The 12,591-nt window shown below is 45.4% G+C and overlaps 1 protein-coding gene across 2 annotated transcripts in view; it reads right to left on the bottom strand.

Moving 5' to 3' along the window:
• LOC147016066 (mixed lineage kinase domain-like protein) overlaps window positions 1–12,591 on the bottom strand; it is a 71,459-nt gene that overhangs the window by 24,882 nt on the left and 33,986 nt on the right. For both annotated transcript variants that reach the window (XM_085848754.1, XM_085848755.1), the window contains 4 exons: window positions 3,896–4,061; window positions 3,634–3,743; window positions 3,080–3,215; window positions 2,707–2,788 (listed from right to left, as the gene is read on the bottom strand). In XM_085848754.1, the coding sequence (XP_085704880.1) occupies window positions 2,707–2,788; window positions 3,080–3,215; window positions 3,634–3,743; window positions 3,896–4,061 (494 nt within the window). The remainder of the gene's footprint in view (window positions 1–2,706; window positions 2,789–3,079; window positions 3,216–3,633; window positions 3,744–3,895; window positions 4,062–12,591) is intronic.

Raw genomic sequence — 12,591 nt, 5'->3', positions numbered from 1 at the left:
AACAACTTGCATTCTGTTTCCAGAAGGAAAATCTGACCAAAGATAACCTCTGATTACTGCACAAAGCCCACAACAAGTGTGTCCACTCTCAGGAGAACAAAATAGCATCATCTGGCCAACCTCAACGTTGAAATATCAAACAAGTTTGTTCTTCAAAAACAAGGTGGCACCTTATCAAGTCTGTCACTGGAGAAGATCACATACCCATCTCTTCCATAACTTCAAATAGCATCGCAGGCGACCACTCGTGAGAAGGCTGAATGTCTCAATACTGTGTTTGCTTCCAAGGATTGTATCCCCAACCACTCACTTTCTATAAACACCCAATCCAATCACTTGTAAGTGCTCCTGGACTCTGTATCTTTTTTACCTGAGATAGTGGAGAAGTTTCTGGAATACTTCAACTCTGATTCTGCAAATGCCCTGGATGGCATCAGTGCAAACGTCCAAAAAGACAGCATCAGCACACGTATCCTAATAACTTGCTCTGTTGCTCTTGCACAACTTTTTTCTGCTCTGTTAACCCTATAATTTGCCCAAGGACATCTAAAATATGCTTGTAAGGCAACCAAAATCATTGCATTACATAAACATGGTGCAAAAACCAATCCCCTTAATGAATCCTATTATATTACTTCCAATAATCAGCAAGATCATGGAATCCATCATCGGAATTGACATTACATCATTCCGTTTCTCCAATGACCTGATCCAAAACTACCAGTTTGGATTCAGATCAGGACACTACACGAGACAAGCTCCTTCTGCTCTCCCAACATTGGATGTAGACTCTCAATGTCAGGCATGACATCAGGGTCATCTCTCTTGTCATAGCTCAAGCATTCAATACAGTCTGGCATCCTGCCTTGCTCTCCAAACTCGTTGGCGATGGCATTCAAGGCCAACTCCACAAATAGCTCACTGACTTCCTCTACTCTCATAGCCAGCATGTGACTCTCAAGAGCATCCTCGCATTTCCTCTCCATGTCAAGCCTGGAGTGCCCAATGACGTGTTCTGGGCCCAGTCCTATTCATAATCTTCATCATAGATCTTTCTGACTCTCTTGAAAATCCTCTATCTCTTTTCTGATGACTCCACCCTCTGCCTAAACCCTCCGCTGTAACATATCTCATCCTCCAGATAGGAAAGCAGCAGCAGCCTCTTCCCTCTTGACACACCTTTATAGAATCACAAGCTGGTCAAACACTTGGAATATGTCTTTCAATTCTGACATCTCACACTCTCACTCTATCATGCTGAAGGACCATCTAACGAACCCTCCCATATACTTTCTTAACAATATTCTTGAAGAGGTGCAGTCACTCAAATATTTAAGCCCATCTGCCATGATCTTTCTTGGATAAACCATACTTATAAGTTAGCCTCCAAAGCCAGCCAGCAACTGGATATCAACTATTGTGCAAAGTCTTTCCTTGGCACAGCTGAACTTTTGTCCACCTATAAGGACTTCATCTGCAGTTTAATGAAGTACTGCCCCTCCCTCTGGGCTGGAGCCCCTGCCTCTCACCTTGCTCGGCTTGACACCATGGAAACTAAGGCCTTCAGGATCATTGAAATCTCCCATGATGATGCTGAGTCCCTGGGCCTATCACTTTCACATCACAGACAGGTCAGTTATCTCTCTGTCTTCTCATGCATTAATTTTGGTCTTGCATCCTCTACCCTTTTCATGATCTGTCGCCTCTCCCCTACCCCCACCCTCCCCCATGTTTCTGCAGGGTGTGACTGCCAGTAACCCCCTTTTCATGAAACTTCCAAAATCACTGCTCACCTCAATTCATTTGTTCCAATTAATTTGCTGCATGTCAAACCAACTTCCTCAGTCTTTTCAATCTCATTCTTCCCTTCAGGGCTTCAAGACAGCTGTTCACCATCATCCTAGATCATCCGCCATCACAACCACAATCTTTTCTACCCCCATTAACCCTTCTTTAGCTCACCTCTTTCCAAGTTTCCAGTTTTTCCTTCTTGAGAGTTTGTGGCTGTAATAAATTTGTTCACTCCCAATGTCTTTCCATCCATCCATCCATCCATTGGGACCATACTCTGTGCAGAGCGTTGGTGCTGCCTGAGCAGTCTCCTTGGCTATTGGGCACAATCCTGGACAGGTCTCCACTCCGACACAGGATACCAGCAAGCTGGCACTCATTTTGCCGACCTCGGAAGGATGACAGGCAGAGTCAACCCCACCTGGTTTTAATTCAACAGCGGAGTGGGATTTGAACTCAGGATCCTTGAATCCCAAGCCCACACCACCCTAACCATTAAGTCAACACCAGGCATTAAGCCAACACTGTCTTTCCGTGGCCTTAATTCTTCACTACATCTCTTATTTCTCCAAGTCTCCCTCTGTTTTGTCCCTCAACCCTGCCATTGGTGTTTTTCCCCTTTCTTTATGCTGTTGTTTTTGTTCTGTTGCATTCTGATCTGAGCTCTTCCATGAACCTCAACAATGTAGACCAACAAAAAATTTAAAAAACAGAACTGCATACACAAATCTGTTTAAAGCAGTGAAACATGGAAAATTTGTCCATAGCGACCAAAACTGACGAAACATGAGGTCAAATGGCTGATTAACATAAAGTGTTCCAAAACATCAATCTCTCGAACTTCTCTTCTCCTTCTGTCTACTCAAGGTTTGCTTAAACTCACATCATATTACACCCCCCAACTCCCATTTGTACCTTTAGACTGTTGTTCTCGTTCACAAGAAAGCTTTGAGAAGTCACATGTTTGTGTACAAAAGGACTTGACCAACTGTGTAGCCTGCTCAAACACACACACACACACACACACACACACACACACACACACACACACACACACACACACACACACACACACACACACACACACACACACACACACACACACACACACACACACACACACACACACACACACACACGTGAGAAAAAAGCAATGTGAAAATACCTGTTGAGATTAAGATATTCAAATGAGAACATTCTCCAAGTCAATTTTGAGCACAACCTTCTTCTGTTAATGAATTTCAAACGAAAAATATGATAAACATACTCAGCAACGCGATAAACATACCGGTAAAGTGCGCTGGCACCTTCCTGTGCCATGTGAACTCTCAGTTTCCAGCTGAGGTCCTCCTCTGATTGTAGGAGTGAGGACAATGGACCCTTACTGCAGTATTCCATGACGATTCCAAAAAAATTACCCTCTCCTGTGAAGCAAACAATAATCCAGGAGTAACCTACTGTAAAGGAAAAGGTATATTTACACAACTGCAAGGAAACTTTTGGAAGGAGAGTCCAGTTGGAAAATTACTCCCATATGTTTGTATTTTCATGAAATCGGTATCCACTAATGCAATAAATTGTTGTGTGAATGGCAACCACCCAATAACCACAACCACAATTGAAGCAATTATTTTAACAGCAACCATTGCTGTCTTAAAAAAGCAACAAATCAATCAGAATTTAGAATCTAAATATACTTGATTCACAAAATACAAAACAAATCATCTTCTTCATAGAAATGTGGAGTTTCAGAGATGAACTTGTAAAGGCAAGATTCGATGTGATCTTTAAGGTTAGTATAAACATTTGAATATTAAATCAAACCTTTGATTCCAAACAAACCTTGCTTTTCCATGATGATCCCATAGAAGCGGATTATATTTGGATGGTCAAACTGGCGCAGATTTGTAGCTTCTTTTATCGCCAACTTTTCATTTTGTTCCAAGTTTGAGCTGCGCAATATTCATTAAATAATCATTACCATCAGACATCCTCAAATAATCGTGATGATAAGTACAACATCCCAGATTGAACAAGCAGATGAAAACTTTACAAAGCAAACAGTCCAAGTCCTTCCAAAGTACCATTAAAAGACAAGATTTACTTCAATTCAGGTGCAGTAAAGCGTTTGATCAGGACTGGGAAGGCATAGAATGTTCCTTTGTAAATTTTGTAATTTTTCGACTTTCTCGTGGCCTCCTCCTCCTTCTTGTGTTCAATGCGTGACCAATCAATTTTTTTCACTTCATTTATTGGATGGTTCGCCATTCCTGCAGAACAAAGTCACCCAGACAGCTATAAATATTCACCCTGCATTCACCCTGAAAACACTTCATGATGATTGTAGGATTGCTGTGATTCAGAGGTCGGGTGAGGGGGTTAGGGGGAAGGGAGGTTTCTGCATCAATTTCAAGGTGTGAAATTGCTCTGTACATAATGGAATTTGAAGAGTTATAGGGAGTGATGTCCAAAAAAAGTATTAAAGCCGACCGAAATAATTAGAAAAGCTACAGATTAAAACAATGCCGTGACAGATTCCAATTGTTAATAAAATGAGTGGAAGAGATTCCACCATCAATAACAATACATTGTGTGTGCATCAAGATCAGTGAACTGAGAATGGACTAGATGTAGCGAATGCCCACAGGCAGAAAGCTTTACAAAATCGAAATTATAAAGTAGGAGTGTCTGTCTGTCCGACTCTCAACTACTCCCTCAGTTTTGGGGATAGCCTGCCAAACCTTCTGTGGAACATTTTGGGGTCCCAGCCGGTGTCCAAAGGTGGGTGGGAGGTTTCATAAATATCTCAACACGTTTATTATTTTGAGTTTTGATTCGTACGAAGTTGCTCCCCATCTGGATGTAATGTCAGAATGACCTTTATATTCAATAACCTCACGAGTGTTTGTAATATTGTATTTTGTTAAATTAATGTTATAGTATTAATTTGTGATTGGAATGAAAATATAGAGAGATTGAGTTTAAAGGAGTCTCACTTCCGGTTCCGGGTTTGGAGCGTCGAGAGGTCTCCGGGGCTCTCTGCTGATGATCTCAAAGTTAAGTTTCCGGTCGTTATTTGTCCCATTTTAACTGTTTATTTTTCTCACCTACATGTTACTGTGTTCCGAGCTTGGTTTTGTTTCAAAAATCGTGCTATTTTGTGAGTTTTTGTCGACGTTGTCTTACCGGGTGTTTGAGGTCAAGGCTCGAGGCTTGAGGCCTACCGGGTCCCTCAGTCGACGATCGTTTTATTTGTTTTTTCTCCCCATTACCTTCAATTTCAATCTTCCCCACTTTCCTAACATCCCCCATTTCTCCCAACGAATCTCTCTATTTCTTATCTTAAATTAAAAAAAAAACAAAAAAAACGAAACTTTCTCCTGATTCTGTTTCTTCTTCTTCTTCATCACCTCTTATTCTTCCTCCTCTTCTTCTTCCTCGATTTTTTTTTCACAACACTTCCATGACCTAATCTGTTGTAAACTCTCTCAAACAGTAATAATAATAACAAAAACGATATCGTATAATGCTTCATCTTCCTCTCACACATGTGGTACTCTTTACTGTTTCATGATGCACTACTCTTCTGCTATTTTAACAGACTGCTCTCATTTCGAGCTCTCCTTCATTCCTTGACGAAAAAATCCAACTGTTACAGCGTTTCTTCTCTCCATTCTCTGAATTCACCTTGATTGCATCCATCAAGAATTGTATTAAATCGCATCTCTGACCTAAAACTTAAAAAAAACCCTAGTTTGCTATGAATGTTCGCTTTCCATCAACCATTCTTTTTTTCCAACTTCAGTGTCAACTCACCCCTCTCACCCCTCGCTCTCACTCTCAAAGCAACCATCCCACTCTTCTCCCTCCAAGCCTCCCTCTCACGTCTCTCAAAAATTCCCCCCTCACCTTTGACCCACCTTTCATCCCCCTCACTCATCCTTCTCAAAGTTGCCCTCCCTCTCATCCACAAAGCTGCCTCCTTCCACTGCCCTCTCACCCCTATCTCTTCACTCCACCTCCTCAAATCCTCAACTGCCTTCTTCCCCCTCTCTTGTCCCCCCCTCTCTCACAGCACCACAGAGCCTTTTCTCCTCCTCATTCGGCCCCCTCCCCGAGCTATTCTGCAATCCCCCACACTCTTTCAACACCCCTCCTTACCTCTCCCTGTAGACCCTTGTCTTACCCTCCCCCTCCCTCCCACCCTCTACACCCAAAGCCTCCTCCCGTACCTCTTCATTAAAAGTGTGGACCTCAAATATCCGGGGCCTTCGCTCAAAACTTTCAGATCTTTCCATACAGGTTGCCACTGACAAACCAGACAAAATTTGCCTAACAGAAACTTTCCTCCGCCAAGACGTGTCTGACTCCCAAGTATCTCTCCCTGGTTACTCCCTCCTCTGGAATGACAGACCTGAGCCTCGTCCTGGTGGAGGAGTTGCTCTCTTCATCAAAGACTCTATTCCTCACTCTCCATGCATGCTCTCACTCCCCCCACACCTCCAGGTATACCTCTGGCTACGGCTTCCCCTCCACTCCCACCTCATGTTTATAGGTGTACTGTACCGTCCACCTAACAGTGACGACTCCATCTGCACCACATTCTCCGAAAACATGGACCATCTTCTGTCTTCTCATCCAAACTCTCTCTTCCTCTTATGTGGCGACTTCGATTGTCATCATGCCAGTTGGCTAGGTGTTGGTACCTCTCTCACCTGTCATGGCACCTCAGCAAAAACTTTCTGCGACTCATTGGGACTTACTCAATCGGTCAACTTACCTACCCAGATCTCAACCAATGGTACTCCATCTCTTCTGGATCTGATTTTGACAAATTTCCCTGACAATATCTGCTGCTCTTTCTCCGCTCCAATCGGTTCTTCTGACCACGTCCTTGTCAAAGTGGACATCTCTCTGGCTGTTATCAGAGAACCACCTCACCACTGTCGAGTTTGGCATTTCACTCAAGCCGACTGGCAGGGTCTCCAAGCAGCCATCAAACATATAGACAGGTCTCCTATCACTACTTTCTCAAACATCAACTCATCCTGGGAATTCTTTCAAAGAAACTTGCTCTCCCTCATGCACAGATTTATCCCCTCTAGTCTTCAGTTGTCCTACCCTTCCTCCTGCCCTTGGTTCACTGAAGCTTGTGATGAGGCCGTTGTCCTGAAACAACTTGCCTTTGTCTCATGGAAAGCAAACCCAACTGAGGGCAATCTCAGTTCCTCCCATAAAGCTCGGAACAAGAGTGTATCTACCCCCAGGAGAGCCAGAACACATCTTTCTAATCTCAAATCTGAACTCTCAAACCTCTCTCCCTCCTCAAAATCCTGGTGGTGTCCAATCAAATCTGTTTCTGGTGTATGTTCCCCCTCGATCCCCTCCCTTACCTCAAATGGCCGCAGTGCTGATACCGCATGTGAAAAAGCTGAATGCCTAAACTCGGTGTTGGCAGCTAAATCTTGTGTCCAAAACCCATCCCTTTCTCTACCCCCCTTACCCAGTCGCACCCAACTGTCCCTGGACTCTGTGTCCATTTCTCCTGACAAGGTGGAGAGCTTGCTGTCAAAGCTCAACTCAGATTCTGTAACCGGTCCAGACGGCATCAGCCCACGTGTCCTCAAAGCCTGCTCTTCTGCTCTTGCTCACCCTCTCTCTGTTCTATTCACCCTCTCATTTGCTCAAGGTCATCTGCCATCTGCTTGGAAATCTGCAAACATCACTGTCCTGCATAAAAAAGGTGCAAAACCAGATCCATGCAACGACAGACCAATCAGCAAGGTTATGGAATCAATCTTTACTTCAGACATGAAATCCTTCCTCTTCTCCAACGGCTTGATTTCTGATCATCAATTTGGTTTCAGACCAGGTCACTCTACCCTGGATATGCTGCTTCTGCTCTCCAAACAATGGATGGAGGTCCTCAATGCCAGACAGCAAGTCCGAGCCATATCCCTGGACATATCACGTGCTTTTGACACAGTCTGACACCCTGCCCTGCTCACCAAACTCTCTTCCCATGGTATTCAAGGCCATCTCCACTCATGGTTCGCAGACTTCCTCTCCTGTCGCAGTCAACGTGTGGCCCTAATGGAGTTCTTTCATCCCCTCTTCCCGTGCAGGCTGGAGTTCCTCAAGGTAGCGTTTTGGGCCCTGTTCTTTTTCTGGTTTTCATCAATGATCTCTCGGACTCTCTGGAAAATCCTCTATTTCTCTCTGCCGACGACTCCACCCTCTGCCGTACCATCTGTCATTCCTCAGACTGGCAAGCAGCAGCTTCTTCGCTCACTGCAGATCTGGATAAAATCACAAATTGGTCCAACATGTGTAACATGTCTTTCAATCCAGACAAATCTCACACTCTCACTATGTCTCTTCAAAAGGACCGTTTAGAATCCCCCCCCCTATCCACCTTCTCAACAATCCTCTGGAAGAAGTCCTTTCTTTCAAACTTCTGGGTCTCAATATCTGCCATGACCTTCCTGGGAAAGCCACATTTCAAACCTCGCCTCCAAAGCCAGTCGCTGACTGGGAATCCTCCGTCATGCAAAGTCCTTCCTCGGCCCTCCTGAGCTCCTGACCACTTACAACGCTTTTGTCCGTAGCCTGATGGAGTACTGCTCTCCCCTCTGGGCTGGTGCTCCTTCCTCCCACCTTTCTCTGCTTCACGCTGTAGAAACCAAGGCATTTCGGATCATTGGCATCTCCCACAATGAGGATGAGTCTTTGAGCCTCTCACTCAATCACCGCAGGTTGGTTGGTGGTCTTTCTGTCTTCTTCTGTCTCCTCTCCAGCCTTGCCCCCCCTGCTCTCTCTGCTATTTGTCCCCACTACATTTCTACAGGACGCTCAAGGTCCGCCAACAACCCCCTTCTGGTAAAACTACCAAAATCACGAATCACTGCTCACCTTCACTCTTACATTCCTCTTTTTTCCCGCCTTTGGAATAAACTCCCTCACTCTATTCTTTCCCATTCTTCCCTCTCGGCTTTCAAAACAGCTGTTCACCACCACCTCTTATCATCCCCCATCCAAATCCTCGATCTTTTCTACCCCCGATAATCCACCCAAACCCACCTCCTTCAAATTCCCTGCTTTCCTTCCTGAAAGTCCCTGTAATGTCCATCTTCTATTCCCCATGTTACCCGTCCCATCCCTCTCCCTTCCACAGATCTCCTACTGTGTCTGTTCCCCACTGTTTTGTCCCTCCCACTCCCGCCCCTCTTGTCTCATGCCCCCCTTGCTGTGCGTTGTTTGTTCGCTCTCACACGAGCCTCGACAAGGTATACAAAAAAAAAAAGGAGCACCAGTCTGGACTGGTTGTTGTACTGTAATGATATGTATGCGGAGGGGTACTCTTGCGCGTGCGCATGATGAGTCTCCATCCTGATTGAGTGCTGTTCATGGTCGGCATTAAACCCGACTGGATCTGAGCCTGACTGTTTGGCTTCTACCTTTACAAATACTGACATGGTGGCAGCGTTTCATCTCACGCCTTTTTATCACAGTCTCCAAATCAACCCCGACAGGTGAACGTCGGCAAAAGGACCGACTTTGTTATCCCTTTGGTTTAACTGCAATCAAAATGGCAACATCCAAAGATGGCGGCCTCCAGTCGTGCAACAAAGCAGTGCATGGGTCTCTCCAAAAATGAGATGATAACGTCACTCGAATGCTGGCGATAGAACATATTGTACGTGTTATCATCGGATACGAATTTTGCACCCATTGCTTGCAAATGATATCAACTGGGCTAAGAAGTCTCGCCTTCCCCCACTTCATAACTTTGCTGACGATGGTGATGACACTCAGAATGACTGGACAGCACAACAGAAGGTGACTCATCTAGAAATAATGCTTGGACAAATTGCCAATTTTTGAACTGTGATCTCAAGATCCGCAATTGTAAATAACTCCACATCACTGGCTTCAGCCTGACAGGCCATTCGTATGCATTTTTGTTTCCAGCAATCAGGAGGCCATTTCCTCGATTTTGACTTCATACACCTTGGGAGTGACAAGCACACTGAGGATTTGTGCCAGTGACTCACCACATTCATCGATAATAGCCTGTTAAGAACAGATATCCCAATGAGCCATCGTGGTGAGTCAACATCAATCGATGAAGAGTTGTCTCCAATGCCAGAAAACCTTATTGTGCTAACATGGCTTCGCTTGTTTCACCCAGATCTGCCCCAGCTGGTCAAACAACATTATGGGACTGAGTTGATGTCTCGAACATTAGTCTCACTCAAACCTGAGATTTCACAAGTCATGGACTCGCTCCTTGCTGAGATTGCTTCTGCAGCTGATGCCAAAGTCATGAGGTCAGCTGAAACTAAACCATCCTACCAAACCCAATTCAATCTCCAACAGTGGTCATATCCATCTTCACCACAGCCATCTAGACCCAATGGCAAATGATTACACCCACACTGCCCCTTATGCAAGGAGGCAGCTCGCCCTGATGATCATTTCCCAAGTCGTTATCGGTTCCTTCCAAATTCGGACAAAGCATTCTTCTTCAGCATTCGTCAGATCTGCGGCGAGGACTGTTGCTGATGACTGCCCTGATAGTGACCTTTGATGACCACAATAAGTCTTCGTCACCTCTGGACACGACTACGAGCCATCTGCATACTTCCACAAGGCATGTGTATACCAACCTCTCACCCATCCTATTTGCCTTTGACAACGACCATGTTGTTATCCCCTCATGGTGGACAGTGGTGCCGAAACTAACATTGTTAGTGTGACCTTGGCTCATCATATTGGCCTCCCAGTCTCAAAAAGTTCACAACGTGCTTATGAAGTAGATGGTGTGACCCTCCTGGATGTCGTCAGTGAAACTCATATTTTTTTTTTTTGTATACCTTGGTCGAGGCTCGTATGAGAGCTAACACACAACTCACAGCAAGGAGGCATGAGACAAGAGGGGCGGGAGTGGAAGGGACAAAACAGTGGGGAACAGACACATTAGGTGAAGTGTGGAAGGAAGAGGGATGGGGATGGGACGGGGAACATGGCGAAGAGAAGATGGACATTTCAGGGACTTTCAGGAAGGAAAGCAGGAGAAATGAAGGAAGTGGGCTTGGGTGGATTATCGGGGGTAGAAAAGATCGAGGATTTGGATGGGGGAAGATAAGAGGTGGTGGTGAACAGCTGTTTTGAAAGCCTGGAGGGAAGAATGGGAAAGAATAGAGTGAGGAAGTTTATTCCAAAGGCGGGAAAAAAGAGGAATAAAAGAGTGAAGATTAGCAGTGATTCGTGATTTTGGTAGTTTTACCAGAAGGGGGTTGTTGGCGGACCTTGAGCGCCCTGTGGAAATGTGGTGGGGACAAATCGCAGAGAGAGCAGGGGGGGCAAGGCTGGAGAGGAGTCGGTAGAAGACAGAAAGACCACCGACCAACCTGCGGTGATTGAGTGAGAGGCCCAAAGACTCAGCTTCATTGTGGGAGATGCCGATGATCTTAAATGCCCTGGTTTCGACAGCGTGAAGCCGAGAAAGGTGGGAGGCAGGAGCACCAGCCCAGAGGGGAGAGCAGTACTCCATCAGGCTACGGACAAAAGCTTTGTAAGTGGTCAGGAGCTCAAGAGGGCCGAGGAAGGACTTAGCACGACGGAGAATTCCCAGTTGGCGACTGGCTTTTGAGGCGAGGTTGGAAATGTGACTTTCCCAGGAAAGGTCATGGCATGGTGAGACCTAGAAGCTTGAAAGAAAAGACTTCTTCCAGAGGATTGTTGAGAAAGTGGATGGGGGGGGGGTTTGTAAACAGGGCTGTTCTCATTGTTCTCAACAGGGCTGATCAAATTGTGGCACTTGACACCTTTATTGTATCAGACTTCGATGTTGACGTCCTTGCAGGATCTCCGTTCATGTCTCAAAATGACATTACTATTCACCCAGCACAGAGTGTCATTTGCATTGGCGATAATGATCAGTGCATGTACGGTGATCTGTCCCCTAAGATAGACAGGGTCTCTTCAATTTGCCGCACACAAGTTGTTCGATGCTCCCCAGCAAGTACAACCATGCTATGGCCGATGAATTCCGTGAAATTCCACTTTCAGACATCCCCAGCACCATGATATGTTCTGACCGCCATTGAGCCCAGTCCGAGAGCCCTTTGTGCACAAGACTTATTGTCCAGGCAGGTATGGCCTCAACACGATCTTGTGCACAGTGCATGTGGCAGCATTCGCATTCCTAACTGTAGTAGAAGTCCCATCACTATCAAGCATTATTCCCATTTATGCATCACTCGTGCTCCCCCAATCCCTAAAGTTGTGAGCCCCTCTCCAGTGTTTGCGAAGTGTACACCACCACGTTCACCTCATGCCTGTGCTGACACTATCCATGTTGATTCTGACAACATACTGGTGACGGATATGAGGGCAAAGTTCACTGCTCTCCATCATGAGTTCTCACCTGTTTTTGACCCTAAAATCATCAGCACATTAGCACTGTCGGGAACATTCATGCCATTGTCAATATGGGTCCAACTCAATCCCCACCACGCAAAGGTTGTCTCCCCCAGCATGACCGATCACGCCTTGTTGACCTGCAGGTCAAGGTTGACGCGTTGGAAGCTGTCGGCATGTTCATTAAGCATGAAGATGTTGATGTCTATGTGGAATATGTTAACCCCACCTTCCTCATCAAAAAGCCCAGTGATGGATCCCAACTTGTCACTGCATTCACAGATGTTGGCCATTGCAGAAAACCACAACTATTATTAATGCCTTGTGTGGAGTCCACTCTCCGCATCATTGCGGGTTGGTCCTATATAATCGTAT

The sequence above is a fragment of the Eptatretus burgeri genome, chromosome 12, assembly GCF_056783735.1.
Source record: "Eptatretus burgeri isolate ZD-2024b chromosome 12, Ebu_testis_v1, whole genome shotgun sequence".
In the NCBI taxonomy this organism is placed as follows: Eukaryota; Metazoa; Chordata; class Myxini; order Myxiniformes; family Myxinidae; genus Eptatretus; species Eptatretus burgeri.
The sequence above is the reverse complement of the archived record's forward strand: the minus strand, read 5'-3'. Positions and strand labels throughout refer to the sequence as shown.